Source organism: Sorex araneus, chromosome 9 (genome assembly GCF_027595985.1).
Source record: "Sorex araneus isolate mSorAra2 chromosome 9, mSorAra2.pri, whole genome shotgun sequence".
In the NCBI taxonomy this organism is placed as follows: Eukaryota; Metazoa; Chordata; class Mammalia; order Eulipotyphla; family Soricidae; genus Sorex; species Sorex araneus.
In genome coordinates, this window is record NC_073310.1 from 32,720,817 (window position 1) to 32,748,812 (window position 27,996).

The following is a 27,996-nucleotide window of genomic DNA, read 5'->3' on the forward strand; positions in this document are numbered from 1 at the left end:
CGAGTAGAGAAGCACGACCGGGCTGGGACCCGCGGAGCCGACGGACAAGCTAGAGTTAGAGCTGCAGGAATCCATGGTGCAGCTGCCGTCCGGGGCGGGGCCTGCGAGTCTTTTTCTAAGCGCTGGTGGTGGTGCTGCTGCTGGGGGCGGTTCTTTCGCGGGGGGCAGCCCAACCTCGCCTAGGGCGGCGGCACCCGCTAAGGTCGCTCCACCGGAGCACGGGTGCCGCCATCTTAACCGGGACGGAAGCCGCGCTGGGACGAGAGGCGGAACCCGGAAGTGAGGGCGCCGCTCGGCTCGCATCGGGGCTGGCTCGGGGGCGCGGGGCGGGGGAGGGGGACGCCGACTGAAGCATGGCGCTGAGTCAAGAGTCGTCTGCGCCTCCCGGCTCACAGACACTCCTGGACAACCTGCTCCAGAACCTTTATGACTTCGGTAAGTGCCCGGCTTCGGAGGCCACGTGGGTACGGACTTGAGCATCTGCTGTGCTTTCGCAACTCGGCCACTTCCGCTTTCGGCTTGCACTAGCCACGCACCGGGTCCCGAGATCACCCTTGTCCCGGCTCCTGGGTCAACTCCCTGGCCTTGTCTCTATGCATCAACCTCCCAAATGGCCCCAGGATGTGAGGACCAACCCACTTGCTTGTCGGAAATCTACGGAGGGGTGGTGCACACAGGACAAGGGGCTTCCTAAATAACCCTTCTGTTACTTTTCCGGGACCTTTGACAAGCACCCACACCTTTCCCCATGCCGGACCCCGCAACCTCACTGTCCCTGGTGCGCAACCTCACTGTCCCTGGTGCGTTGGTGCTACCTTGTCACTTTGGCGGGGGGGGGGGGGGGGGTCTCATCAGTTTGTCCGTTAGCAAGGACTGTAGAGGATGTTTTCACAACTTTTTTCACAAGTTCACCTCCATAAATTGGCCAGATTATGCTCTTTTTGCTCTATGTCAGTTGGGGAAAGGAAACTTTAAAAACTTAATATAGAAAACAGGATGAACCTCACCAGAGAGCGGACCTGCAGGAAAACCCTGATATGTGGGAACCGGTGACTGAGATCTCCAAGCCCGCTTGGATCAGGACTGGGCCTCCTTCCCCCTAGGTCCCCGGTTTTCCAGAAGCTTGGCAGTCACACCTACAAACTGCCCCTGGCGCCATGTAACCTCCTCAATGGCCAAGACCCAGACTAGAAACTAAAGCTCTGGGAAGAGAATGACACAGAATTTCCTGGACGTTATATTCTATCCATGACAAGCAATACAAAACAAATCATCTAATATTGCCTTTTTGGCAGGTTTGAGTGGTGGTGAGACTGGTGTCGAAAAACCAAATGTAACCAAAGTAGAGAGTATGGGGGAAATTGCCACACAAGCAGGGGAAGGGTTGGGGGTGAGGTGGGGTGGGAATACTGGGGATTTTGGTGGTAGAAAGTGTGCACTGGTGAAGAGATGGGTGTTTGATGATTATCTGACTGAAGCTCAAACATGAAAGCTTTGTAGCTGTATCTCACAGTGAATCAAAAAAAAGGGGGGGAATAATAAAGTTAACATTGAGACTAGAATTTTTAAAAAGTAATGTGGAGTTCATGCCCAATTCAATCAGCTTAGTCAATGGCTGAATGAATAGCAGTACTCCTACATTATTTTTTTTAAAAAAACTTAATAAAGGGGCTGGAGTGATAGCACAGTGGGTAGAGCGTTTGCCTTGCATGCAGCCAACCCAGGTTCGATTCCCAGCATCCCATATGGTCCCTTGAGCACCGCCAGGGGTAATTCCTGAGTGCAGAGCCAGGAGTGATCGCCAGGTGTGACCCAAAAAAGCAAAAAAAAAAAAAAAACTTAATAAAGATTGGCACTAAAGCAGTTCATGTTCTGCAGAACTTGCCCCAGGGAAGGTTAAATGCACCTTCTTGATGTACCAAAGATAAGCGTGAGGGAGGCATCAGTTCATGGAATGACCAAACATGTATCTTAAATCTGTACTGTTATGTTGCAAGAATGAACAAATTAATTTGAAATCAATTTTAAGTTTATTTCAAACATCTGAGATAAATTTCAGAGTTTTTGCTCAAACCTCTGAGTTTGGTTGAACAGTAAAAACAATAGATAAAAAGTACTGAAGATTTACTGTACACCCTGTGCTTTGTATGTATTTTTTCACTTAATTTTCTCAACAAACCTGTGAAATAGTTGTTAAACCCGTTGTTTAAAATGTCGGCAAAAACTAAACATAAGAGTTTGATGTTCACTGGGCTTCCGTCTGTACTGTTTGGAGTCCAGTCTCCATATTAAATCCCACCACTTATATTGACTTGAACTGTGGACAGAGCTTTTTCTGCTCTTGGAAATACTGATGGATAGAGATCTCAGGCCTTGAGAAGTGTACACTCTAGTGGAAAGACTTTTACAGAAATAAATGTAGGGCCTGGAGAGATAGCACAGCCAGTAGGGCTTTTGCCTTGCATATGGCCGACCCTGGTTCAATTCCCAGCATCCCATATGGTCCCCCGAGCACTGCCAGAAGTAATTCCTGAGTGCAAAGCCAGGAGTAACCCCTGAGCATCACCAGGTCTGACCCAAAAAGCAAAAATATTTTTTAAAAATGTGATTTGTCAGCATAGATTGAAAATTATGCTTGAGCTTGAAGGCACAGACTGGGTCTATTCATTTTTATGTTCCCAGTGTTGAAGCAGGGGTTCCCAAATAAACTGGCCTACTGCCCCCCAGCCCCTGTTTAGAAAAAAAAAAAGAAGAAGAAAATCAAGTTGTGCTCTTCTGCAAATCTTTAAGGGAACAAACAAAAAGTACTCCCGATTGTATCCAACTGCCCCCCACCCCCGCCTCGCCCAACTACAGTCTTTCCCGCATTCTGCATTACATTCTATTGCCCACTTTGGGAAACACTGTTAACGTTTAATTAACAACATGTTAATAGATTAAGCAAGTTGAAGCAAACCTAAGTGACAGTTGAACTTGAAACATTTGTACAGTAGGTGAGTAGAGAGACCTAGCATTTAAAAACAAAAATTATTGAATCACCATGAGATACAATATACAAAATCCCCCTCCCCCCAATTCTAACCTTCCCCCTGCCTCTGTGGCAGAAAATTTTCCCCATACTCTCTCTCTACTTTGGGGCATTATGGTTTGCAATATAGATACTGAGAGGCCATCATGTTTGGTCCTTTACTTTCAGCACACATCTCCCATCCTGAGCAATCCCTCCAACCATCATTGACTTAGTGATCCTTTCTGTATTCCACCTGCCTTCTCCCACAGCTCATGAAGCAGGCAATATTCCTGGCCCCTGTCTCCACAGTCCTTGGGTATCAGCCTCATATTATGTTATTTTGTATTCCACAAATGAGTGCAATCATTCTATGTCTGTCCCTCTCTTTCTGACTCATTTCACTTAGCATGATACTCTCCATGATCATCCACTTATAAGCAAATTTCATGACTTCTTCTTTCCTAACAGTTGCATAATATTCCATTGTGTAGATGCACCAAAGTTTCTTTAATCAGTCGTCTGTTCTCAGGCACTTAGGTTGTTTCCAGATTCTGACTTTTGTGAACAATGCTGCAATGAACAAACAGGTGCAAATGTCATTTCTACTGTCCTTTTTTGTACCCTTGGGGCATATTCCCAGAAGTGGTATTGCTGGGTCTTATGGAAGTTGAATTCCTAGTGTTTTTTTTTTTTTTTTTTTTTTTTTGGTTTTTGGGTCACACCCAGCGATGCACAGGGGTTACTCCTGGCTCTTCACTCAGGAATTACTCCTGGCGGTGCTCAGGTGACCATATGGGATGCTGGGATTAGAACCGGGGTCAGCCGAGTGCAAGGCAAACGCCCTACCCGCTGTGCTATCGCTCCAGCCCCGAATTCCTAGTTTTTGAAGGAATGCCCATATTGTTTTCAAAAATGGTTCAAAAAAAAGTCAGCATTCCCACCGACAACGAAAGAGAGTCCCTTTCTCCCCACATCCATGCCAGCACTGGTTGTTCTTGTTCTTTTTGATGTGTGCCAGTCTCTGTGATGTGAAATGATTTCTCATTGTTGTTTGATTTGTGTATCCCTGATGATTAGCAACCTAGAACTTTTTTTTTAATGTGCCTTTTGGTCATTTGCATTTCTTTTTTGAGGAAGCTCCTGTTCATTTCTTCTCCCCATTTTTTAATGGAGTTGGAGTTTTTTTTCTTGTACAATTCTGCTAGTGTCTTGTATATCCTGGGTATTAACCCCTTATCAGATAGGTATTGGGTAAATATTCTTTCACATTCCTTGGGCTCTATATTTTGGTCACTGTTTCTTTTGAGATACAGAAGCTTCTCAGTTTAATATAATCCCATTTGTTTATATTTGTTTCCACTTGCTTGGTCAGTGGTGTTTCATCCTTAAAGATGCTTTTAGCTTCAGTGTCATGGAGGGTTCTGCCTACGTTTTCCTCCCGGTACCTTATGGATTCAGGGTCTGATATAGAGGTCTTTTAATCTACTTTGATCTGACTTTTGTGCCTGGCTTCAGCAGAGGTTAGAGTTCATTTTTTTGCAGGTAGCTGTTCAGTTTTCCCAGCACCACTTGTTGAAGAAGTTTTCCTTGTTCCACTTCACATTTCTTGCTCCTTTATTAAAGATTAAGTGATCATATATTTGAGAGTCTGTGACAAAATATTCAACTTTTTCCTTGGTCAGCGGGTCTGTTTCTAGTCAATACCATGCTGTTTTAATTAGTACTGCTTTATAGTAAATTTTGGAGTTGGGGAAGGTGATGCCCCCTATCTCCTTTTCCCCAAGGATTGCTTTAGCTATTTGTGGGGGGTTATTTTTCCATATGAATTCTAGGAGTGTTTTGTCTATTTCTTTGAAGAATGTTACAGGTATCCTTATAGGGACCGCATTAAGTCTGTGTAGTGCTTTGGGCAGTATTGCCATTTTGATAATGTTAATTCTCCCTCTCCAGGAGCAGGGGATGTGTCTCCATTTCCTAGTGTCCTCTTTGATTTCTTGAAGTAGTGTTTTGTAATTTTCTTTGTGTAGGTCCTTCACCCTTTAGTTTAGGTGATTCTGAGGCACTTAATTTTCTGAGGCACTATTGTGAATGGGATTTTTTTTTTAAATATCTCTTTCTTCTCTTTCATTTGTATACAGGAAAGCAGTGGACTTGTGGGTGTTGATTTTGTAGCCTGCCACTTACTCTACAAACCTATTGTTTCTAGGAGCTTTTTTGTAGAGTCTTTAGGGTTTTCTAAGTATAGTGTCATATCATCCGCAAATAGTAATAGCTTGACCTTTTCCTTTCCTATCTGTATGCACTTGATATCTTTTTCTTGCCAGTGTTTCCCATTTCTATGGTAAGTACTTCTGATACCATATTGATTGTTTTTTGGGCCACACTTGGATGTTCATGGATCACTCCTGGTGTGGCTCAGAGGATCGAATGGAGTGAAGGGCTTGAACCTGGGTCGGCTGCATATAGGTAAATGACCCACTCACTGTACCATTGCTCAGGTCCCACCAATACTATATTGTATACTAGTGGTAACAATAGGTGACCTTGCCTTGTGCCAGATCTTTGAGGGCGCCACACCCAGTGATTCTTAGGGATTACTCCTGGCTCTTCACCCATGAATTACTCCTGGTGGCACTCAGGGAACCACATGGAATGCTGGGGTTTGAGTCCAGGTCATCTGTGGACAAGACAATGCCCTACCCACTGTACTATCTCCATCTCCAAGGAAAAACTTTGAGTTTTTCATCATTGAGTATGATTTTTGCTGTGGGGTTAATGGTAAATGGTTTTGACCATGATGAGTAAAATTACTTCAGCTCTCATTTTATTGAGAGTTTTTATTATGAATGGTCATTGGATCTTGTCAAATGCTTTTCCTGTATATACTGCTATGGATATGTGGTTTTTATTTTTTCTTGTATTGATATAGTGTATTATGATGATCTACTTGTGTGTTATACCATCATTGCATTCCAAGGATGGGTCCAACACTAAGTGGCATGTGCCCTTTTTGATGAATTGTTGGATTCAATCTAATATTTTGTTGATGATCTTTGCATCTATGTTTTTCAGGAATATTAGTCAGTAATTTTCTTTTTTTAGTGCTGTACCTGTCAGCTTTTGGTATCAGGCTAATGTTTGCCTCATAGAAACTTTTTACGAGGTGTAGGATAACATTGGTTTGTCCTTTCTCTCTTGCCACAGGGAGTTTAGGTTTATAGGGTTACACCCATCACAGTGCTCCCGAGTCACTTCCATTCCTGTGTTTTTATCTGTAAACTCTTCTTTGTGCTTTCTTCTCCAACCAGTCTGTCACCTTTTCCCCCTAATCAGACTCTGTTAACTGGAAGGTCAGATCCTTCTAAGGACACTTGACTTGTATTCATGAGTGAAATATTGCCTTTTTCCTCTCCTTATGTCTTTTGCATAGCTTACTTTAAAGCAATGTCCTTTTCGTACAGACACTGGACGACAATTAATATTATGCATTTGTAACTTGGGAGTTAATTGACTCCAAATTATATTAATTTCCGGGCATCTGCTTTCTTGACTTAAGCCTCAGTTGCCCTTAGTTCCTAGCACCCCAAAAGCAAGGTCCTGATGAAGGACTGAATTGACCCAGGGCAAGCTGTGAGCTACCCTCACAACTTGGGTAGCTCGAACTGTGAAGTGGGCCAGGCCAAAGCGCCACAATACTTAACTATAAGTTAAGAGCATAGTCATGGAAAAATGTTGTAATGGTCTAAAGTAACGATGAGATTAGGACCCTGATAGGGTTAGGAAGTCAGTAAATACTTACTAGATATAGCAACAAATATATCTAGTAATATATTTAGTGGTACTTAGATACATTTACTGTGTAGTCTTTATATTACTAGGACTGGAGCAATAGCACCAGTAGAGCATTTGCCTTGCATGCGGCTGACCCAGGTTCAATTCGTCTGTCCCTCTCAGAGAGCCCAGCAAGCTACCGAGAGTATCCCGCCCACACAGCAGAGCCTGGCAAGCTTCCCATGGCATATTCGATATGCCAAAATCAGTAACAACAAGTCTCAGAATGGAGGTATTACTGGTGCCCGCTCAAGCAAATCAATGAACAACGGGACAACAGTGCAGTGCTACAGGGTTAGGAAGGACTAATCTGGTCTGAGCACTGTAGTCTGAGATCTATAGTGAGATGGCCCCAGGAGAGCAATCCTGTAAACTTAATTTATCTCTTACTTTGTCCATACAAAATGATTCATCATCATCATCATCGCCATCATCGCGTTGATCATCAATTTTCTACAGCGGAGCGGTCTTAGTAACGGCTCCATTCGTCCTAGCCCTGAGATTTTAGAAGCCTCTCTTTACTCGTCCTTCCCAATGGTGCCACATTGGAGGCTCTTTCAGGGTCAGGGGAATGGGACCCATCATTGTTACTGGTTTTGGCATATGAATACACCACGGGGAGCTTGCCAGGCTCTCCGAGAGAGAGAACTAGGTTCAAGATGTCTATAAGCTTCTGAGAGCTTGGTTTTATAGTCTCTGAATGTTGGCCATTGATGGGATTACATGGGGGCCAGGGGCAGTTTCTGGGTGTGACCGCCTAGCTACTGGAACATGGGGGATCTGGGACTTCACCTATGTTGGTTGTGACCACACCTATGTGTAAGCCCCAATTCCTCATGCTTTGGGAGTTAACTAGGCTGTAAGAGAGGGCTGGGGGAGCCAGAAGGAGAATGAGGTAGTGGGGGAGGCAGAAGCAGGAAAGAGAAGTATGAAGGAGCAGGACCCAAGAGGAGGATGAGGGGGATTGGAAGAGGCAGAAGCAAAAGGAGAATCAGAGGAGAATGAAGATGAGATTGGAATAAACTGCAGCTGACACCAACCAGCCTGGCCCTCGTTCCCTCCTTCATCCTCCCTTCGCCATTGGTCACCCCGGGGTAGGGGAATCCACACAAAACCACCGAACACAGGAGAGAGAAAAAGCTGTTGTGGCCTTTTGTAATTTATTTTTTTAATTACAGGGAAGGTTTCTGTTTATTTAATTTTCTGAAGAAATTGGCAATAGCTCTTTAAATTTTTTTTTTTTCTTTTTGGGTCACACCCGGCGATGCACAGGGATTACTCCTGGCTCTGCACTCAGGAATTCCCCCTGGCAGTGCTCAGGGGACCATATGGGATGCTGGGAATCAAACCCGGGTCGGCGGCGTGCAAGGCAAATGCCCTACCATCTGTGCTATCGCTCCAGCCCCGCTCTTTAAATTTTTGAAAGAATTCACTTAGGAACCTAGTGACTTTTGTTTTGGGGGAAACTTTTGATTATCAATTCATTTTCCTTATTAGTAATCTGTTCAGATGTACTGTGTCAGTGGCTCAGCCTTGAGAGGCTTCAGGAGTTCGGGAATTTATCTTTTTTTTTTTTTTTTCTAAATTCCTTTTGTAGCATAAAGATTTTCAAAATAATTCCTGATGATTCTTTGAATTTCTGTGATATCTATTGTATCTGTGACATTATCTCTTTCCTTTCTAATTCAGTTTGTTCAGGTTCTCTTTATTTATAAATCTTTCCGGTGGTTTGTTGATCTTATTTACATATTTATCTTGGAAGAAACAGTTCTTGTTTTCATTAATCTTTTGGTTTCAAATTCTTTAATTTCTGCACGAAGTCTTATTACTTCCTTCCTCCCCTGCTTCAAAGCATTTTGTTCAAACTCATTTTGTTGGTCTTTCCCCAGTTTCTTAAGTTGTGCAGTTATGATTTATGGGGCCCATTCTTGTGAATGCTTGTGTAACTTTGAACTTTCTTTTAAAACCCATTATGCTGTGTCCCACAGGTTCTACTAACTCATGTCCTAATTCACACTCGTTTCCAGGAGCTTTTTCCCTCTTTGACCCACTGGTTCAGTAGTGGGCTAATTTCCAGGTGTTCAAGTTATTTCTTCACTTCACCCTGTTTGTGATTAACTTATTGGTGCATCATGATACCTAGCTTCCTAACAACCTCAAGTGACTGTTTAGAGTTTAAATAGGTGAACAAGAGAGAAAATTAAGTAGAAAATACAGGCCTTTGAGTTATCTAGTTGTCATAACTTTTATTTCACAGCTGCAAGAAAATAGGAAAACTGTAAAACCTAGCTAGGATCCTACAAAATGTTTTAAAGAAACATTGGCTGCAACAATGAACATTTTTAGTGTAAAGCATGAACTTAGTGGAATTCCTTCGGCCTGGCCTGTTGCTTTGTTCGTACTTTATTTAAGACCATGGTGAGGATTGAAGTACTAGTTAGTAAAAGTTACAGACATAAATGGAGTTACTTTTTCACCCAAGAATAGTAGAGATAAGTATCAGGAGGATTACTCCACAGCTTAGAAGCCAGCCTCGAATGCTGGGGGGAAAGGCAGCTCAGATAGAGAAGGGACCACCAAGTAAAGGGTGCTAGGAGGGCCCGCTCAGAATGGGAGACGAGGGCTGAAAGTAAGATGTAGACCGAACATGACGGCCACTTAATACCTCTATTGCAAACCACAACACCCCAAAGGAGAGAGAGCAAAAGGGAATACCCAGCCACAGGGGGGGCAGGGGTGGGAGGGATGCTGGGGCCATTGGTGGTGGAAAATGGGCACTGGTGGAGGAATGGGTACTCGATCATTGTATGACTGAAACACAAGCATGAAAGTTTGTAAGTCTGAAACTGTACCTCACGGTGATTCACTAATAAAAAAACTTTTTTTAAAAAAAGGTTACTTTGAGGGGCCGGAGCGATAGCACAGCGGGTAGGGCGTTTGCCTTGCACGCGGCCGACCCGGGTTCGATCCCCGGCATCCCATATGGTCCCCCAAGCACCGCCAGGAGTAATTCCTGAGTGCACAGCCAGGAGGAACCCCTAAGCATCGCTGGGTGTGACCCAAAAAGAAAAAAAAAAGGTTACTTTGAAAGAGATAACCTTTTTTAAAAAAAATTTATAAATGTGCACATACAGTTCTATTGATGAAAAATGTAAATTTATACATTTCTGGGTGCTAACATCTGTGGCATATATATAACTACTTTCAAATCATTTTGATATTGGTAACATTTGATATCACCAAAGAGTATTATTTTTCCTTTTTTGTGTTTGAACAAATAGGGGAGCTGGAAGATGAAGCAGAACAGAAAAGATTGAGAAAGAAAAACGAAAACAAAAAGAGAGATACAGAGGCTTCAGCGACCGTGGCAGCAGAGGCTGGCCCTCCGCGGGAGTGTCCTGCTAGAGGCCAGCGGAAGAGCGCCTCCAGCTTCTTTCAGGAACTCAGAGAAGAGATGCAATGTGCTTCCGCTGAAGGAAACGCGAGTGATTTTCCTTCAGGACTCAAAGCCTCTTCTGTTATAGGATCCTTTCCCTCCAGGAAGAACAAAGGGGAACAAGTAGAAGTGGTAGAATTTCACAGCAGAAATAAAAAAAGGAAACTGAAGCTAGATCAAGATGAGAACACCAAGGTAATTGCTGAATCTCTGTGTGTGTGAGTGTGTGTGTGAGTGTGTGTGTGTGTGTGTGTGTGTGTGTAAAGATACTGTAAATTGGCAAAGGGGAAAAGGAAACAGAAGCTAGATCAAGATGAGAACACCAAGGTAATTGCTGAATCTGTGTGTGTGTGTGAGTGTGTGTGTGTGTGTGTGTGTGTGTGTGTGTGTGTGTGTGTGTAAAGATACTATAAATTGGCAAAGGGGAAAAGGAAACAGAAGCTAGATCAAGATGAGAACACCAAGGTAATTGCTGAATCTGTGTGTGTGTGTGTGTGTGTGTGTGTGTGTGTGTGTGTGTGTGTGTGTGTGTGTAAAGATACTATAAATTGGCAAAGGGGAAAAGGAAACAGAAGCTAGATCAAGATGAGAACACCAAGGTAATTGCTGAATCTGTGTGTGTGTGTGTGTGTGTGTGTGTGTGTGTGTGTGTGTGTGTGTGTAAAGATACTGTAAATTGGCAAAGGGGAAAAGGAAACAGAAGCTAGATCAAGATGAGAACACCAAGGTAATTGCTGAATCTCTCGTGTGCTCGTGTGTGTGTGTGTGTGTGTGTGTGTGTGTGTGTGTGTGTGTGTGTGTGTGTGTGAGAGAGAGAGAGAGAGAAGTCCCTGATACTGTGGCATTTGAGGCATGTCCATCGTTTACCAGCGTTTTTACAGCAGAAAGATATTGTAAATTGGCAAAGGGGAAAAGCTTATGGGCCAAAGTCTAGAGCGGTGTTTCCTAAAGTGGAAGATACCGTTCCCCCTTCCCTGCAAGGGAGCACTCAAATAACCCAGACATGTCGCATAGCCTCTGTATAAAGGGAAGGTACTCTCTGTTTGTGTGCTTTAAGAAGGTAGATTTCCAGGGGAGGTATACCAAATAATTTTTGATCTGGAAAGGGGGTATTTAGACCGATTAAGTTTGGTGGTGGCCTCTCTGGGGTAAAGCTTTGTTTCTCAACCTTTTTCCAACTGGACCTTCGTCCGACCTGATCCTTCCCATGGCCCTCCGTGTCATAACCACTTAGTCTCCTAGTCTCACACTGTGCTCACTCACACCTCCCCCGTTCATGCAGTTTTCACCTGTGCTCCCCATGGAACTTCCTGACGGACCATATAATCCTTGCTTGAGAAACTGGTCTAGAGGGAGCGAAGGACAAGCAGGCAAATGTCCTCTTAGGGGAGTTGCACTGGAAGTGATTTGTTTCCCCAGCCAAGGTGTATGGTAATATTTGTGAGGTGTTTCTGACCTTTTAGGGATACTCACTTCAGTCAGCCCTGGGTGGGGGCATCTTTCATGCTGGCCAAAGACTGGCCTTATATATTCAAGCTGTAGACCAGTGTTTTTCAACCATTTTCTATTTGTGGCCCCCTTCTGACTGTTCTTCCTTCCTATATGCTCCCCAACCTGTCCTGGCTTGCCCCCAATTTTGTGGTGTGGTTTCCATTTACAGGATATTTATCTGTGGGTCCCTTAGAATATTCTGGGGCCTACACGGGGAGTATGTGCCCCCTTTTGAGAAACATTATTCTAGACCTTTAGAGAAAAGGCAGATCTACACGCACACACACACTGATAATATAAGCTCTCTGGGCAAACTCAGTAACGCATGGCTCAACCCCTCAGAATGCAGGATAATTGTTTTCATTTGTTGTGGTGGTGCTCAGGCTCCACTCTGGGCTCAGTGCCGGTATTCTCTCCTGGTGGTACCAATGCCAAGGATGGTACCCAGATCTACTGCATGCAAAGCATGTGCTCCAGCCCTTCAGCTCTCTCTCTCCAGCCTGCAAAGTCATTATTCTGTGTATGTGTGTGTGAAACTCAGGGGCTCTCCTGGTTGAGGGGATGAAAGGTCACCTCCATAGTGAGGATCGTGTTGTGCAGGGCGCTGAATATAGGTTTCCTGCTGGCAGAGCATCTGTTCCAGCCCTTTTGTAATTAATTTGCTACAGTAGAGCCAGTCAGATTGGCATCATTGACCTCTTTGAGAAAGAGGGGCCAGAGTTCTTTCTGTACAGTAGGTGGAGTGCTTGCCTTGCACGTAGCTGGCCCAAGTAGTATCCCTGGACTCTTATGGTTCCCCTAGTATTGCCATTAATAATTCCGGTGTGTAGTGCTTGGAGCAGTCTCTGAGCATCACAAGGTATAGCCCCCAAACAAAAAAACAAAACAGAAGGAATAAGGCAGACAGACTGTGTGGCTTGTTAAGGATGCACAGTAGCCTCCGGAGCCTTGAACGTTTATTGGGCACAGATTCTGCTCCCACACCCTGGCTCCTTGACTTTAGACATGTTAGGCACTTTTTTCTACTAGCAGGTACATTGAGAGCAAAGGCTGGGTAATTACATAGCTGTTACCATAGGGGGATACACAGTCAGCACCTTAAGTTACAGAATTTAAGTCTTGGGTGTTGGGGCGGTTTTGATCCCTGAGCCACCCCCCCCCCCCCAGAATGATCTCTGAGTTCAGAGCAGGAATAAGCCGTGATCCCTGATGGGTGTGGTCCCTTCAAAACAAACAAGTCAAGAAATTAAGTCCTGGTAATTTCCTATTCTGTTCTTGTCTGGGAGCACACTTGCTGCCCTCATTGTAAACTAAAATAGAATCAAGGGACTATCCCAATGACCTGAGGGTTATCATTAAGGGAAAAGTTTCCCAAATCCTTTGAGCTTTCTCCCAGTTCCACAAAATTTTATCACACAGAATTGTTTGGTAAGTTCTTAGGAGCCAGCTGGTGTAATTTTCCATATCTCGATGTAGATTTCATAACCATTGCAGATTTTATGCCAAAATTTTTGCAGAAAAGTGGGCTATAATCATTATATGAAAGGTTTTTTTTTAAAAAAAAAAAAAAAAAAACTTCTGGTATTTTTATTTGGGGGTTATAACCAGCTACACTCAGGATGACTCTTGGCACTGCTTCGGGGTCCTGTGGTGCTGGGGATCAGACACAGGGCTACTGTGTGCAAGACATGCCTTAATCACATGTCTTGATTAAGAAAGTCTATATATGTCTTTCTGGCCCCTGTATTTCTATTACTTAAAAACAAGGTGTCATGTTTAGTACAGTGGCAGTGACTATGCTGTGAACTGTGGTTCTTGGGAATGTACAGACTTTGATAACCCAGGCCTGCTGATTTAAACGTTTCCTGCCCATAAACTTTCTGTTTGTTAGTGCTCAGACAAAACCAAATCAGCAATACTTCTGCTCTTTAAGTAGTTTCGTTTTATTGAGCAGTAGTATCGTTTAGACTGAATTTGCAAATCTGACTCAAATTTAGTCAGGAGAGAGGTGTGGTTGCTGATCTAGACTTTCCTCGGGGGGTCAGAGACATAGTCCTAGGGCTGAGGTGCTCGCCTTGCATGCCGTGGACCCTGGTTTAGTGGTCAGCACGGCTTCTGGCTCTCCAGCACCAGGAGTAGCCCCTGAGCACCTGTGAGTATGGGTCCAAAGCCCTGAAGAAAAACCAAAAATCCCACCTTTTTTAATAAGAATATATTAATACTTTTTTTTGGTCAAATTTATGCTAAAATCCAGTTGTTCTCTATCTGCTAGCATATTTCATATCTATAAACTTTTGTCTATTATAAAAGGGAAAAAAGGATTCCTTAAACTGCGGTACAGAAATTTATTTGCTTCTTTTTATTCATTTATTTATTTATTTATTGCTTTTTGGGTCACACCCAGCAGTGCACAGGGGTCACTCCTGGCTCTGCACTCAGGAACTACCCCTCGCAGTGCTCAGGGGACCATATGGATGCTGGGAATCGAACCCAGGTCGGCCGTGTGCAAGGCAAACGCCCTACCCGCTGTGCTATCGCTCCAGCCCCTTATTTTTTTATTTTATTATATTTTATTTTAATTTTTGGTTTGGGATCACACCTAAACCTCAATCCCCGTGCTCAGGAGTGACAGCTGGCGGTGCTCAGGCGTCGCTATGTGGTGCTAGGCACTCAGACCCAGGAAGTCTGGAGCCAAAGCCATACTATAGCAGATAGGGTGCTTCCCTTCCACGTGGCTGCCACAGCTTCCATCCTTGGCTTCCTCTAGGTTCCCTGAGCACTGCCTGGACTAATTCCTGAGTGCAGAGCCACGAGGAAATCCTGAGCACAGCTGCATGTGGTTTCCCGTCCTCCTCCCCCTGCCTCTCTCAGCTGCTCCCTGCCAGAAAATCAAACCTGGATTGGCAGAACACAAGACAAGCAGTTTAACCTTTGTACTATCTGGCCCTTTTTTCACAGTTACGAGGTCCGAAATACAAAGATGTCGTCTGGGCCATATTCCTTTCTAAAAGGTGCAGCCCTGTTGGAGTGCCAGTAAGGGGCAGTCAAACAAGAGACAAGGTCCCGAGAAAGAGCCTTATTGGCAGCACTGTAGGTTAGAAGATGGTCCTTAAAGCAGCCACCTCCCCTGCACAGTCGTTAGACGGGTTTGTGAAAAGTGAATACACAATTTATTAAACATTCAACTTCATTAAGACATGTGCAATGTGCTAATTTTACCGGGAGTTTCCTCCAACTAAGATATGATTGCTGCTGCAGCTTAGCAACAAGGTCCAGTTCACACTTAGCACTAATTATTTTATTGAATAGATATATATAACACCAGAACAGAATACATTTCCGTGCTGAAAAGGGTTTGTCTTTTAAGCTAGGAAAGAACAGGGGAGGGAAGGTGAACTGCAGACTGGTAGAATCCAGAACAAACAGTGAATTCCTGAAGCACACTTTAATCTACAGACCTAAACAAAGGAACGGGAAAACCAAGAAGTTGTCCTAATCTAAAGGCTTTTGGACAGGAGGGAAAATAAGACAGAGGCAGAAGCATACTTGTCTACCAGTTCGCTGTTCCTAAGTTCTTTGGGCCTGTTTCAAAGGGAGATCCTTTCTTACCTTCTCCTGGCTTCTGGTGGCTGTTGTGCCAACACTAAGAAATGTATGTATGCCCTTGCCTGCTGGAAAGGGAATTTTCAGAGCCTTGAAACTGACTAGACTGGGAAGCCTACAGTTATTACTGTATCACAATAGTGCCCCACTCTACTGTACAAATAATAGTATTTTCTATGTCTGCCATGATTTGTATAGGATTGGAAAGCACTGATTTTATAGTTCTGTATTTGGAAAAATTACTGACAAAATTGGTACGGCCCTTTCTTATTTCTTCAAAAGTCTTCAGTTTCCTCTCATGCTTTTGTGTGTTGTGTGAACGTTCGTGCGGTCGGAGGCCCTGAGACAAGGAACGCAGAAGAAATGTATTTCATGGACGGTCTAGGTTCTCTCTGACTCTTAGACAAAGGTAGAGAGCCCTGTAGTCTTCTTTTATTGATCATGGTACCTCTAAAGGGCACAATACAGTGACGTCACCAAAGGCATCAAAAGAAGTTACAGGAAGAACATTGAGGCAGTAGAATATGTTGTTTCCTTGTACCTGCAGGCTTGTAGCCTGGGAAAAAAGATACAAAGCCAAAACCCGAAACCTTTCTTGGGCTACAGGCACTTGGATTTATATCCCAAAGACAAGGCTGGGCGGCCACCTAAAATCTGCACTTCAAATACAAACTGGGCAGGCACCTGAAATCTACATCCCAAGACTAGGCTGGGCCAGAGCCTACAAAGGTCAGGCCTGGCTAACACCTGAGATCTGCATGTCAAAGACCAGCCAGGCTTCTGTGAGAGAAGGAAAACTGCTCTTTTCAATATACTGAAATTATTTTCTGAAAGGCAGCTTGAAGGGGGAAAATGTTCCTGTCTGTAGCACAGTCTATGTGGGCTCGCCCTGATAGCTCAGTCCATCCCCAACACTCCTGTTACTCTTTCTAAAGTGTGTGAAAACCCCTTACCGCTTGGAGCTGTGTAAACTCATTCACTCGGGGCTCACACATTAAAGGATGCTCCGGGGCTCTCTTTCACTGCCCGCTTTGGTGCTCTCAAACCGCTTCCCCACCCCAGACTGTTGCCTTGGACAGATGAAGGAGGAACAGGAGCCAAGCTAGTTGCTGATTAGTTGCATTTATTCAATCTCTCGTCTCTCCTAGCTCTCCAACACTCTCCAACTCCTTCCATCTCCTCTAACTCTCTCTCCTGCAACCTTCTGTCCTCTTCTGTCTCTGTCTCACTCAAACCTTCTTCAGTCTTTCTTGTCCCTCTCGAAACTGTCTATCTTCCTGTCTAGTTCCCAGCTGCTCTTTTTTCTTCTTCCTCTCTTTTTTCTTCTTCCTCTCACCACACCTCCCCACGGGAAGCGCAATCAAAATGTTTTTCCGGTCTTCCCGACCACCTGCAGCCCACAGGGGCAAAACAGCCCTTAACGTGTGTTTCTCCTCTCCTTAGACCTGCAATTTGAATAACATCTTTAATTCTCCTTTCTAATATTTACCATTCTGTATGGACACAGTAATAGACACTTTTAGGCTTGTAAAAGTGACTCTCCTGGGGACATCTCACCACAGACTCAGGCTACAGTGCTCAGGCTGGATCAATCATTCCTAACCCCAGCGGGGTCCAAATCTAGTTATTACGTTTTGGACCATGACAGAATTTGTCCATGACCAAGCTCTTAACATATATAGTTAAGCATTATGGCACTTTGGCCAGGCCCATTTCGATGCCAGGGTAGCTAACTCACCGCTTGCCCTGGGTCCATCCAGTCCCTCTTTGGGACCCTGTTTTTGAGGATCTAAGAAGTAAGGGCAACTGAGGCTTAAGTCAAGAGAGCAGATGTCTAAGAGGAGATATTATCTGGAGTCAATCAACTCCCAAGCCACAAGTTTGTCTTTTTAACTGTCTTCCTGTGTCCACACAAAAAGCAATTGCTCTGAAATAACTAACCATGCAAAGGACAGTAAGGAGAAGAGAAAGACAATACTTACAAGTCAGCAGAGTCTGATCAGGAGGCAAGGGTAATAGATGTGTTGAGGGGCAATCAATAAACACAAGCTCCCAGCAGCCAGGGAGAAAGGGCGAACCAATATTACCCTACAAAAGTAGAACTTTTATTTTTTAATAAAAAGACAAAAATGTTGGCATTGAATGAATCTGTATTTCTGTATTAGTAAAATACCTACAGTGGGGTGTTGAATTGTGTTTACCTTTGCTCTAGTAAGCCCTTTTGATTATAGAATTGATTTTTCTCAGAAAACTCAGCTCATGCTACATTTGTACTTCCTGAAATTAATAAAAAATGTTCAGTTGTCTTTGTTACTCTCCCCTTGCCACCTTTAAGAAATTTATCCTCAGCCAAAGAGCTCAACAGGCTGAGCAAATGCTTTGCATGCAGGAGGTCTGGGTTTGATTGCTGGCACCATGTAGTCTAAGCATTGAGCTGGGAGTAGCTCCCGAGACCTGCCAGGTGTGGACCCAAAACAAAACAAAAATTCGTCATTTGAAAATGTGAATGTCTGCATAAGGAGGCAGAATATAAACACAGTAAAATCACATGTGCCCATCAAATAAATATTATACAAGTTATTATGGCATATCTTGGACATAGGAACTGCAGGTAAAATATGTATCATTTAGACAGGCTTAATCCTTTGCATTTCATCTGGTATATGTTGTGAATATGTTGAATACTATATACCATTTCAGACACAGTTCAGGGGACTAGAGAGATAGTACAGTGGGTAGGACACTTAGCTTGCAACCAACCCAGATTTGATCACTAGTATCCCATGTGGTCACCCCAAGTCCTGCCAGGAGTGATCCCTGATCCCTAAGCATGACCTGATGTGGCTCCAAAACAAATAAGCAACTACGCTACCACCACCACCACCAAATAGGGCTCTAGTTAGCAGCCTATTATTAGGAACATTTCTATTTCTACATAACATAATCTGCCAAATGGAACAAACAAAAGTAATTATTAATCCTTCTAGTAGTTCAGGTCAATCTTGCTATCAAATAAATTTGTACCAAGCTTTAAAACAGAAGAACCATTAGGCATTAATCTCATCTGTAAATTCATTATGAAGATTTAATGAGACTAGTTTGCAAATATTATAAAAATCACTTTTAGGGAAAGAAGGATAGCTCAACAGGCTGAAGTGCATGCTTTGTATATAGGAGGCCAGGTTCAGTCCCTGGCACATCATGGTCCCCAGAGTACCACTAGGAGTGACCTCAAGCATTGCCAGTGTGCCCAAAAGTAAAAATACTACCTTTTACACATAGTAGCACTGTCGTCCCATTCATCAGTTTTCTCAAGTGGGCACCAGTAGCGTCTCCATTGTGAGACTTGTTGCTGTTTTTGGCATATCGAATACACCATAGGTAGCTTGCCAGGCTCTCCAAGAGGGATGGAGGAGTCGAACCCAGGTTGGCCATGTGCAAGGCAAATGCCCTAGCTGCTGTGCTATTGCTCCAGTCCTTTATACATAGTAACCATTCCAAATATTAGCTGTTGAAATGATTAGTAAAATATTAGTAAAAACTTGGTACATGCTCAGAAACAAGTATACATGTACTTAAATCCAAGCCACGGGATCTTAAAATCCCTTCTTATAGTACAGTGTCCTATTTATCTTTCTTATCATTTTAAAAATAGACTATGAGGCTGTAGTTCATGAAACAATCACAATAATGTGTGTGAAGATGAAGCAGTGCTAAAGGTGAGAAATAATAACAGTGATAAGGCATACCTATGAGGGTAAACACTTATATTATCACAAGGCTGGTTTTTTTTGTTTTTTTTTTTAGGCAGGGTTGATCCCAACGGTCCTCAGGAGGCTTAGAATACCCTCCCAGTGATTCTCGGCCAGTGGAACTGAAGGTTCTGCTTGATTCATGGTGGCCAAACCTAACAATGTTCAGGGATATATAAACATATATATATATATGATATGCTTTTATGAGTATTATGGTAGAGATAGATCATAATATGCTCATAAGAGCACTCAAAATGTTCCTTTAAAAATAGGAATCAAAGCATCTCGTGGCCTTACCTGAAATTCTTTGGGGTTTCCCACATATCTTTGAACTGTAACCTGAAGGTCAATATCAGTCAAGAGCTATTCTCAGCCTCTCTCCCACCATGGTGCACACCATTGTCCCCTCTGCCCTACTCCCACTAGTCCTCCAACCTTGGAGCGCAATAATTAAATGCTGCTCAGAGTCTCTGCCTGGATTTTTTGTCCCTGCTTCCTTCAGGAAATCCCTTTAACAAGAGCTGTGTCACCTCCTCAGAGACTTGCTGACCATTTTATTTAAAAGAAGTCTGTCTGTCTGTTACTCCCATATGCTATTCCTTTCTATTAGAACATCTTAGAACTTTTTTAATTATATTAACTCATTTGGGTTTAGTCTGAGTCTACTAGTACATAATCCTTGAAGACAAAGCATTATATTTGTTGGCTCTCTGGAATCGGGCAAATAATAAGCATCCAATTATTTGTGGAATAAATGAATAAGTAATCTCTTACCTTCCATCTCTTCTCAAACTGTTTCTATAGTTACTACTTTATAAATAGGACTAGGACAGGACCAGGAAGTGTATTTATAGGTCACAATAAGTAATGGCTAAATCAGCAGATACGGCCATTAAAATAAACATTCCAGGTCGGATCTTGTGGGGGGCTTGGTGGGTTGGGGGATAACTACATAAGCAATAAGCAATGCTCTCATACCAGTTGAGAGTTTTACAACTCAACTCAATTTTGACACTCCTTTCCCAGAGATAATACAAGACCCCATAGATGAATGGTCCGTTCCTGTGAGACTGTCCTCTTGCAATGCCAATTGCAAGTCCAGTTTGTTGCCAGTGCTTTTTACCAATTGGCTAGAACCACTCAATCTCCTCCATTAGAGTAATTTGCCAGAATGACTCACAGAACTCAGGAAGCCCATTGACCTCTATATTTCATAAATTTAATTTATAGGTATATTGATTTTGAGTTAGGATATAATTATCAAATGATATCACTAAGAAACACCCAGATGGGAGAAATACAGTGCATGGAGATATATACAGGACATAAAGCTTCCAAGTCAGTGGAGTCACCATGCCTAGGCACCTCCAGAACATTCTCATTTTGTCAGTTGGAGGTTTTATTACATAGGCATACCTAGCGAACACATTGGCCATGGGTAACTGACCCAGCCTCCATTCCCTCTCCTGTCATTGGAGGAATGAGTGATCCTTCTAGATCTCCAAAGGTCACTCCAATAACATGACAAAAGCTGTTGTTCTCATCCCTTCGGAAATTCCCAAGGTTCTGGAAACTACCAGAAATAGAACAAAAAACAAATCTATATTGTATAATATAAAGCACCATGTCATACCCATGAAAATTTGTTTTAATACACAATGTAGTTTAATAACAGTATTTAGAGAATAAACCGAAATTTTGAATAAAGTAGATAATTTTCTGGATCAGACAGGCCCGCTGAATGCTACCTATCTCACCAGTATGTTTTCATTTGTCAAGTATGTGTGTGTGTGTGTGTGTGTGTGTGTGTGTGTGTGTGTGTGTGTGTGTTGGGGTGTGGGGGTTACATGCAGCTGTGCTCAGGCCTTACTCCTGGCTCTGTGCTCAAGAAATCATATGTTGTGTTATTGTGCTATGAATCAAACTTGGGCGGTCTGCACACAAGGCAAGCACCTTACCCATTACTCTCCAACCCCCTCAAGTTTTCTTTGGAGATAACAAGCTGATTCTATGATTGTTCAATATAGGCTATCGTTGTTATATTATATTTGGTGTGGGGAGGAGGCTGATTCCATGGCTTTATCTCACAGGCTCTAACTGATACTTGGGTGAAGGTGGGGCGGGGGAGCGTGCAGCTTGCTTCTGTTAAGGCATCTGATCCCGTTTCAGAGCTTTTAAAAACATGTCTACCCTGTTAGTGGTAGGTAACAGAGATATGTTAATAGATATTCGTAAAAGTTCTTCTATTTTTCTTTTCAGGCCAAAACCAGTATTGAGAAAGATGTGGATATACAAGAATTTAACTTAGAAAAGGTATGTTTTGAAATCACTGATATTTTTGGTTACAATTTTTTTTAAAGAATGTTTTTATGTACAATGATTAGAGAAATTATTAAGCAAGTCACACATCTTTCACTTGATTGAATATTGTATATATAAATATTGTACATACTGTGGTATATCTTGAAACCACTGTATCACTGTGGCCCAAAACCACGGTTTTAAATCACTGTACAGTGGTGTGTGTGTGTGTGTGTGTGTGTGTGTGTGTGTGTGTGTGTGTGTGTGTGTGTGTATAAAATCACAGAATGGGGCTGGAGCAATAGTAAGCGGGTAGGGCATTTACCTTGCATGCAACTGACCCGGGTTTGATTCCCAGCATCCCATATGGTCCCCTGAGCACTGTCAGGAGTAATTCCAGAATGCAAAGCCAGGAATAACCACTGTGCATCAGCTGGGTGTGACCCAAAAAGCAAAAAATAAAAATAAAAATATCACGGAATGTATGTTTTATACTCACACACATTCTGTGATTATAAACTAGTTTTCTTGCTTGTTTTTTAAGAAAAAATACATCTGTGTTTGAAGCACCTACAATGAATGTCTTATCAGTGTGGCTAGGTATGTTTAGAATGACCTTTATGATAATCTTGTTTTAGAGAACATTCTAAAGGACTTCAGAGCTCTGTATTTAATCCTAGTTTAATTGCTGATTTATACAGAAAAGTCTTTGCTTCAGTTGTCCTCATTAAACATTAAATGCCTCCAGAGGACTGCTTAAACCATACCATAGCAATATAATTTTTGCTGATCTGTAGTCCCTGCAGGTTGTGATACATCACTGTATCACTGTCATCCCATTGTTCGTTGATTTACTCAAGCGGGCACTGGTAACATTTGTATTCCTCCCAACCCTGAGATTTTAGCAGCCTCTCCTTACTTTCCCAACAATTGGAGGCTCTTTCAGGGTCAGGGGAATAAGAAAGACCTATCTTTACTGTTTTGGGCATATCAAATATGCCACAGGTAGCTTGCCAGGCTCTGCCCGAGTGGCGGTGGCTGGTCAGTGGAGGTCGGCTGCCGGGGCTGGGTCCCTTGGGGCAGGGAGGGCTCTCACCTGCCCGCCTCTGGGGTGCCCTGAGTGAAAACAGCCTGGTGTGGAGTCCCTTGTGATATATAAAATAATTTAATTTGATAGCACCTAGTATCCAGAATACATTTTTCTCCAAGGAAGATATTTCTGTGGGATTTTTTATTTATTTATTTATTTATTTTTGCTTTTTGGGTCACACCCAGTGATGCTCAGGGGTTACTCCTGGCTTTGCACTCAGGAATTACTCCTGGCAGTGCTTGGGGGACCATATGGGATGCCGGGGATCGAACCCAGGTCGGCCGCGTGCAAGGCAAACGCCCTACCCGCTGTGCTATCGCTCCGGCCCCTCTGTGGGATTTTTGGAATATACCTGGATCTGATTCTACTTTGTGTTTGTAGGCTCGTTTGGAAGTCCATCGATTTGGGATCACTGGTTATGGAAAAGGAAAGGAAAGAGTTCTGGAGCAGGAACGTGCCATTATGCTGGGTGCTAAGGTGAGGTGCTTCTTAGAGTTCATGGCAAGTAAGACCAGGGGATTACTGGGAAATTTTTACAAATCAAAAAATGATGACGTGCATCCCTTTTCTTTCATTTCAGGCTCCCAAAAAGAGTTATGTAAATTATAAGGTTTTGCAGGAGCAAATCAGAGAGAAAAAGGCAGCCAAGGAAGAAGAAAAGAGAACGGTAGGTGCTTTTTTAAAAAAAATTTATTAAACTGATTTAGAAAGATGGTAGCAGTTTGCCACAGTCAATTTTGCTATTTGGAAAGCAATCTAGACTCTAAAGTTAGAAGATCAAATTTTCTCCATTTTTTTTTTCTCAAATCAGCTATGTTTTGTAGTACCAGCCAAGTAGTCTGGCATATTTTTCTTGAAAGTTTGCTTTGAAAATTCTGTTCAGGGCTGGAGAGAGCTCAACAAAGTGAAAGCACGGAGGAGGCCTGGGCTTGATTACCTTGTGATCCCTTGAGCACCTTTGGGCGCAACCCCCAAGATCTGAATCAGGAGTAGCTCTTGAGCACTACTAGGTGAAGCTCAGAAAACAAAAGGAAAAAGAAAGGAGGATAGATTAGGGAAGGAAGAAGAGGGAAGAGAGGAAGTAAGAGAGAAGGAAGTCCTATTCAGATTATATATGCTTCTTTGATTTTTTTTTTTTTTTTTTGCTTTTTGGGTCACACCTGGCAATGCACAGGGGTTATTCCTGGCTCATGCACTCAGGAATTACTCCTGGCGGTGCTCAGGGAATCATATGGGATGCTGGGATTCGAACCCGGGTCGGCTGTGTGCAAGGCAAACGCCCTACCCGCTGTGCTATCACTCCAGCCCCTGCTTTGATTTTTTTTATCCTAGACTAGTCATACTTTTGCATTTTATGTTTTTACAAAACAGTGGTTTTCAGTCTTTGTGTATCCTTACACTAGTGTTTAAACAGCAACAACTTATTTTTTTGGGGTTTGTTACTGGTGTAGACTGGCCACTGAGAATCATATAGGGTACAAGGACATATGAAAACCACAAGGGGAATATGTATATAGTTCATTCCTTGCACCTAAGATGGAGGAATTGACAGTTCTACTGTCAGTCTTTCATATTTCACATTCCTGAAAGGGTTTTAATGAGTCTGTTTTGATTACTATGCCCAACTTGAAACGAATATTTAAAAACAAATGTTGTCCCAGTGGGTTTTTTTAGGGGGGTCAGAGACATCTTGCTTTTATTTTGAATTATGTCTTACTGATTTATCTCTTAAATTCTGTATTCAGACCAAGGACACAGATATTTTCAAGAAAAAGAAGAGGAAAGGGCAGGAAGACAGGTGAGTGATATCATTAGACTCTAGAATAGAAATACCTGATAAACCTATTGGTTAGTTTTGAAATTAACACCAGAGCTTATGTGGATGTTAGAGTCCTTCAGTACCTCTTATGTACCTTCATCAAACCCTTTAAGAGGAAGATGCAGTTTAGTAAATTGTCTAATATCAAGCAACTGCCTCACAATTTAGTTAGAAATCTCCAGTCTCCCATTTTCAAAGACCAGGTACTTCAAGTCACAAGTAGAAGGGTGAGATAGATATTTCCGACAAAAAAAAATTATGTTTTCTGCTACCGGAGCCTGTTAATATCCATAGCACTATCTGGGTCAGAGTCACAGACTTAGGTAGTATCGATATACCATGACTTAAGGTTAGAGCACTATGATATGAGTAAGAACATTGATTTTGTTGTTTTTATAACTGTTTCTTAGCTTTTGTTCTAGTATCTTTTTCAAAAGGTTAGTGTTTGAAAAATGTATTCCTCCTATCTTTGAAAGCTTGCACATGCTGTCAGGTGGTTATTTATATTTTTTGGGGGGGGCAGGTCATTTCTGTTCCTGGCACATAGGTGTCTTAAGTGTTGATAATAGACCCAGAACAGGGAGGGTATCCTGCTCTCAAGGAGTGAGGGAGAGGCAGTAACAAGCAGTCAGATAAACGAGGGGCTAGCAGGTACCTGGCAAGCTTCATGAAGGGGTGAATAGATTATTGGGAGAGAATATGGTGGAGAGGATATTGTGGTGGGCTATGAGGTCATTTCAAGAAGGTAACATCAGAATTGAGAACTGAATACATAAGAAAGGACAATAAGAAAGATCTGGTAGCAGGGGAAAAAAGGCATTGCAAAGGCCCTGGGCAGGAAGGCAGGTGGCATGATTCTGGACCCACAAGAAGGCCAGTGTAGGCACTGCAGTGGGCAGGGAATGGGTGTCTGGACTGGGACCGGGAGTTTGGTTCTGTCTGTAAGCACTTCTTCACAGGATTGACTGAAATCTCTTTGTCTTCTTTAAATATAGGAAGTCCAAAAAGAAGAAATCAGCTCCTAGTATTTTGTCAAATGTTGGACAGGTTGGAAAATTCAAAAATGGAACGTTGATTCTAAGTCAAGTTGACATCAAGAAAATTAATTCTTCTAGAGTGGCAAAATAAAGTACTTTATACAATAAAGAGTAGAATGGGAAGACTATACAAAAACTTGGACCCTCTACAAGGTTCCACAGTTCTTATTTTATACTTCATAGACTCTTCTTCATTTTACAAAAAAATGTCAAATGGAAGAAAACTTTCTGGTTACTAAAATGTTTTATGGTAACTATGTTGAGCCAGCTGCAGTGTGAAAGGAACCTGTTGAAAAGAATGTTTAATTAACTGCTGCAAGACTCACTCAAGTTTCACGCTTGTGATAAGATTTCCATCATTATGTTAATAGCTTTAAATTGTCTGTTTATTTTCTAAAAAAATAATCTAATAATACAGTATCGTGAAAGAACTAAGGATGTAATAATTTTTCAGTTTCATGTTATAAGTAGTTTAATTTTTTACACTACCAGTTGTATAAAATCTACTTTGTAAGAAGCTTTGTAAATGAAATACAACTTTCTATTTTGTATGACTGACAAAAAAAAAACTACAACAGCATTTAACTCATTTATTTTTTAAAAATTTGAATGGGAAATGCCAGGTACACCTGTCTTCAGGCCAAGAACTCTGGGGTCTTCTCATTACAGACTCACAATTGAATCTTGAAAGAAATCATCTAGCTGCAAAAATTCACGTACAATTATCTCCCAGCTGAAAACCCTGGGGTACCCTCTGTCTCCGGCTAAAAAGTCTGGGGTGCCTTAAAAAGGGGTAGGCGCCCAGCTCTTTGCTCTGCCACGGCCCAGGCAGCCACACTCATACCCCACGGCTGCCTCATGACCACAGCCGGACTCCACTGCCTCTCATCTGATCTTCACTGTCACTGTCTCCCATTGCTCATCGGTTTGTTCGAGCGGGCACCAGTAACTTCTCTCATTGAGAGACTTATTGTTACTGTTTTTGGCATATCCGGTACGCACGGGTAGCTTGCCAGGCTCTGCCGTTTGTTATGAAATGAAAACCCGCTGAAAATGCTGCATAAAAGTATCCTTAAAAGAAAGAGTGTGGAGGTTGTTGTATTTCACCCAGGAGCCATTAAACCCTTCTATAAGAGATCACTAACATGTTGTTAAAGGTTGTAAAGTTGAATTTTTTTTTTTTTTTTTTTTTTTTTTTTTGCTTTTTGGGTCACACCCGGCAATGCACAGGGGTCATTCCTGGCTCATGCACTCAGGAATTACTCCTGGCGGTGCTCAGGGGACCAATGGAATGCTGGGATTCGAACCCGGGTTGGCCGCGTGCAAGGCAAACGCCCTACCCGCTGTACTATCACTCCAGCCCCAAGTTGAATATTTTTAATATTTTATCTTTCTACTGTACTTGACTATAGTTGAAGAAGTCTTTCCTGGGACAGGGAGTTCTTTGGGGACTTTATTCCCTTCAAGCTTGCCAGGCCCTGACGTGGGGGCTCGATACTGTTGGTAGCTTGCCGGGCTCTCCATGAGGGGCAAAGGAATCAAACTCAGGTCGGCCGCGTGAAAGGCTAATGCACAACCGCTGGGTGATGTCAAGTTGCCAAAAATTCCAGGTATACTGGACTTCTAACAACTCTGGAGTGTTACTGGAGTGGGGGCAGACAGCCTAACCCATTCCCCGTACTTCCTAAAGCCCAGCAGCCATGCCTACTTCCTACAGTTTCTACCATGTAAACTCATGGCCCAGTTAAATATCTTGGAGTTTCTGTGTTAGTGCAGTCACTTTGGCGGCCGTGCAATACCTCCAAATTCTACAACACTAACATCCCAGTAGGAACACACCAGATTCGATGGGAAAGTAACATGGAAGTCATCTAAACTCAATAAACAAAAACATTAATACAGAAGGCTCAACTAGCAACAATGACTAAGTAAACCCTCAGACAGGGCTTAATGAATGCATGGTGAAATAAAACAATTTTCTTCTACTGAAGTATTTTTTAATAATTGCATTAGCCATTTAGTTGTAACAAGCAAAATTATTTTGTGCCTGCGAAGGGGGCGGACTTGGAGGACGATTGGGGAAACGGGGACAGTGGTGGAGGGAAGGTCACATTGGGGGTAGGACTGGTGCTGGAATATTGAATGTCTGTAAAAAAGTACATCGTAAATAACTTTGTAAAATATGATGTTCAAATAAAAGGAAAAAGATCTTTAAAAAAAAATGAATGGGACAGGGGACTCTTACCAACTGCATCACTGATTCAATACACAAGGTTTGTCATGCCAGGAATTACCTGGTCCATCCCCACGGTGCTCAGGGCCTCCAGGGTTACCCCAGGTGATGCTTGGGGGACTATGTGATTAATGTATCTGGATTTCTTAATGTTTATAGCAAAGTTAAAAGTACAGTTTTAAAAAAAGAGAGAGAGAGAGATACTCTCACTAGCTTGCTGGGCTCTCCGAGAGGGGCGGAAGGAAATAAATAATTTTTTTTAATAAAATTTTTTTTTAAAAGTAATGATGTTTGTCAACTGGTTTTTTTCCATTGCCAAAAATTCAGAGCCCAATAGTAGATAAGTTTTAATTCCCAGTATAAAAATGGCTTTATATGACTCCAGAAGAC

General features: G+C 42.6%; 2 protein-coding genes across 2 annotated transcripts in view; one reads left to right on the forward strand and one right to left on the reverse strand.

Annotated features, from left to right (window-relative positions):
• The window catches only part of GNPAT (glyceronephosphate O-acyltransferase), a 39,653-nt gene extending 39,335 nt beyond the window's left edge, over positions 1-318 (reverse strand). The window contains exon 1 of the mRNA XM_055147093.1: positions 1-318. Within this exon, the coding sequence (XP_055003068.1) occupies positions 1-303 (303 nt within the window). The 5' untranslated portion in view covers positions 304-318.
• On the forward strand, positions 303-27,887 carry C9H1orf131 (chromosome 9 C1orf131 homolog). The gene is made up of 7 exons (XM_055147094.1): positions 303-435; positions 10,123-10,472; positions 21,386-21,439; positions 22,899-22,994; positions 23,098-23,184; positions 24,263-24,315; positions 25,332-27,887. The coding sequence occupies exons 1-7, from the start codon at positions 354-356 to the stop codon at positions 25,462-25,464; spliced, it is 855 nt and encodes a 284-aa protein (XP_055003069.1). The 5' UTR covers positions 303-353; the 3' UTR covers positions 25,465-27,887.
• The last annotated feature ends 109 nt before the right edge of the window (positions 27,888-27,996 follow it).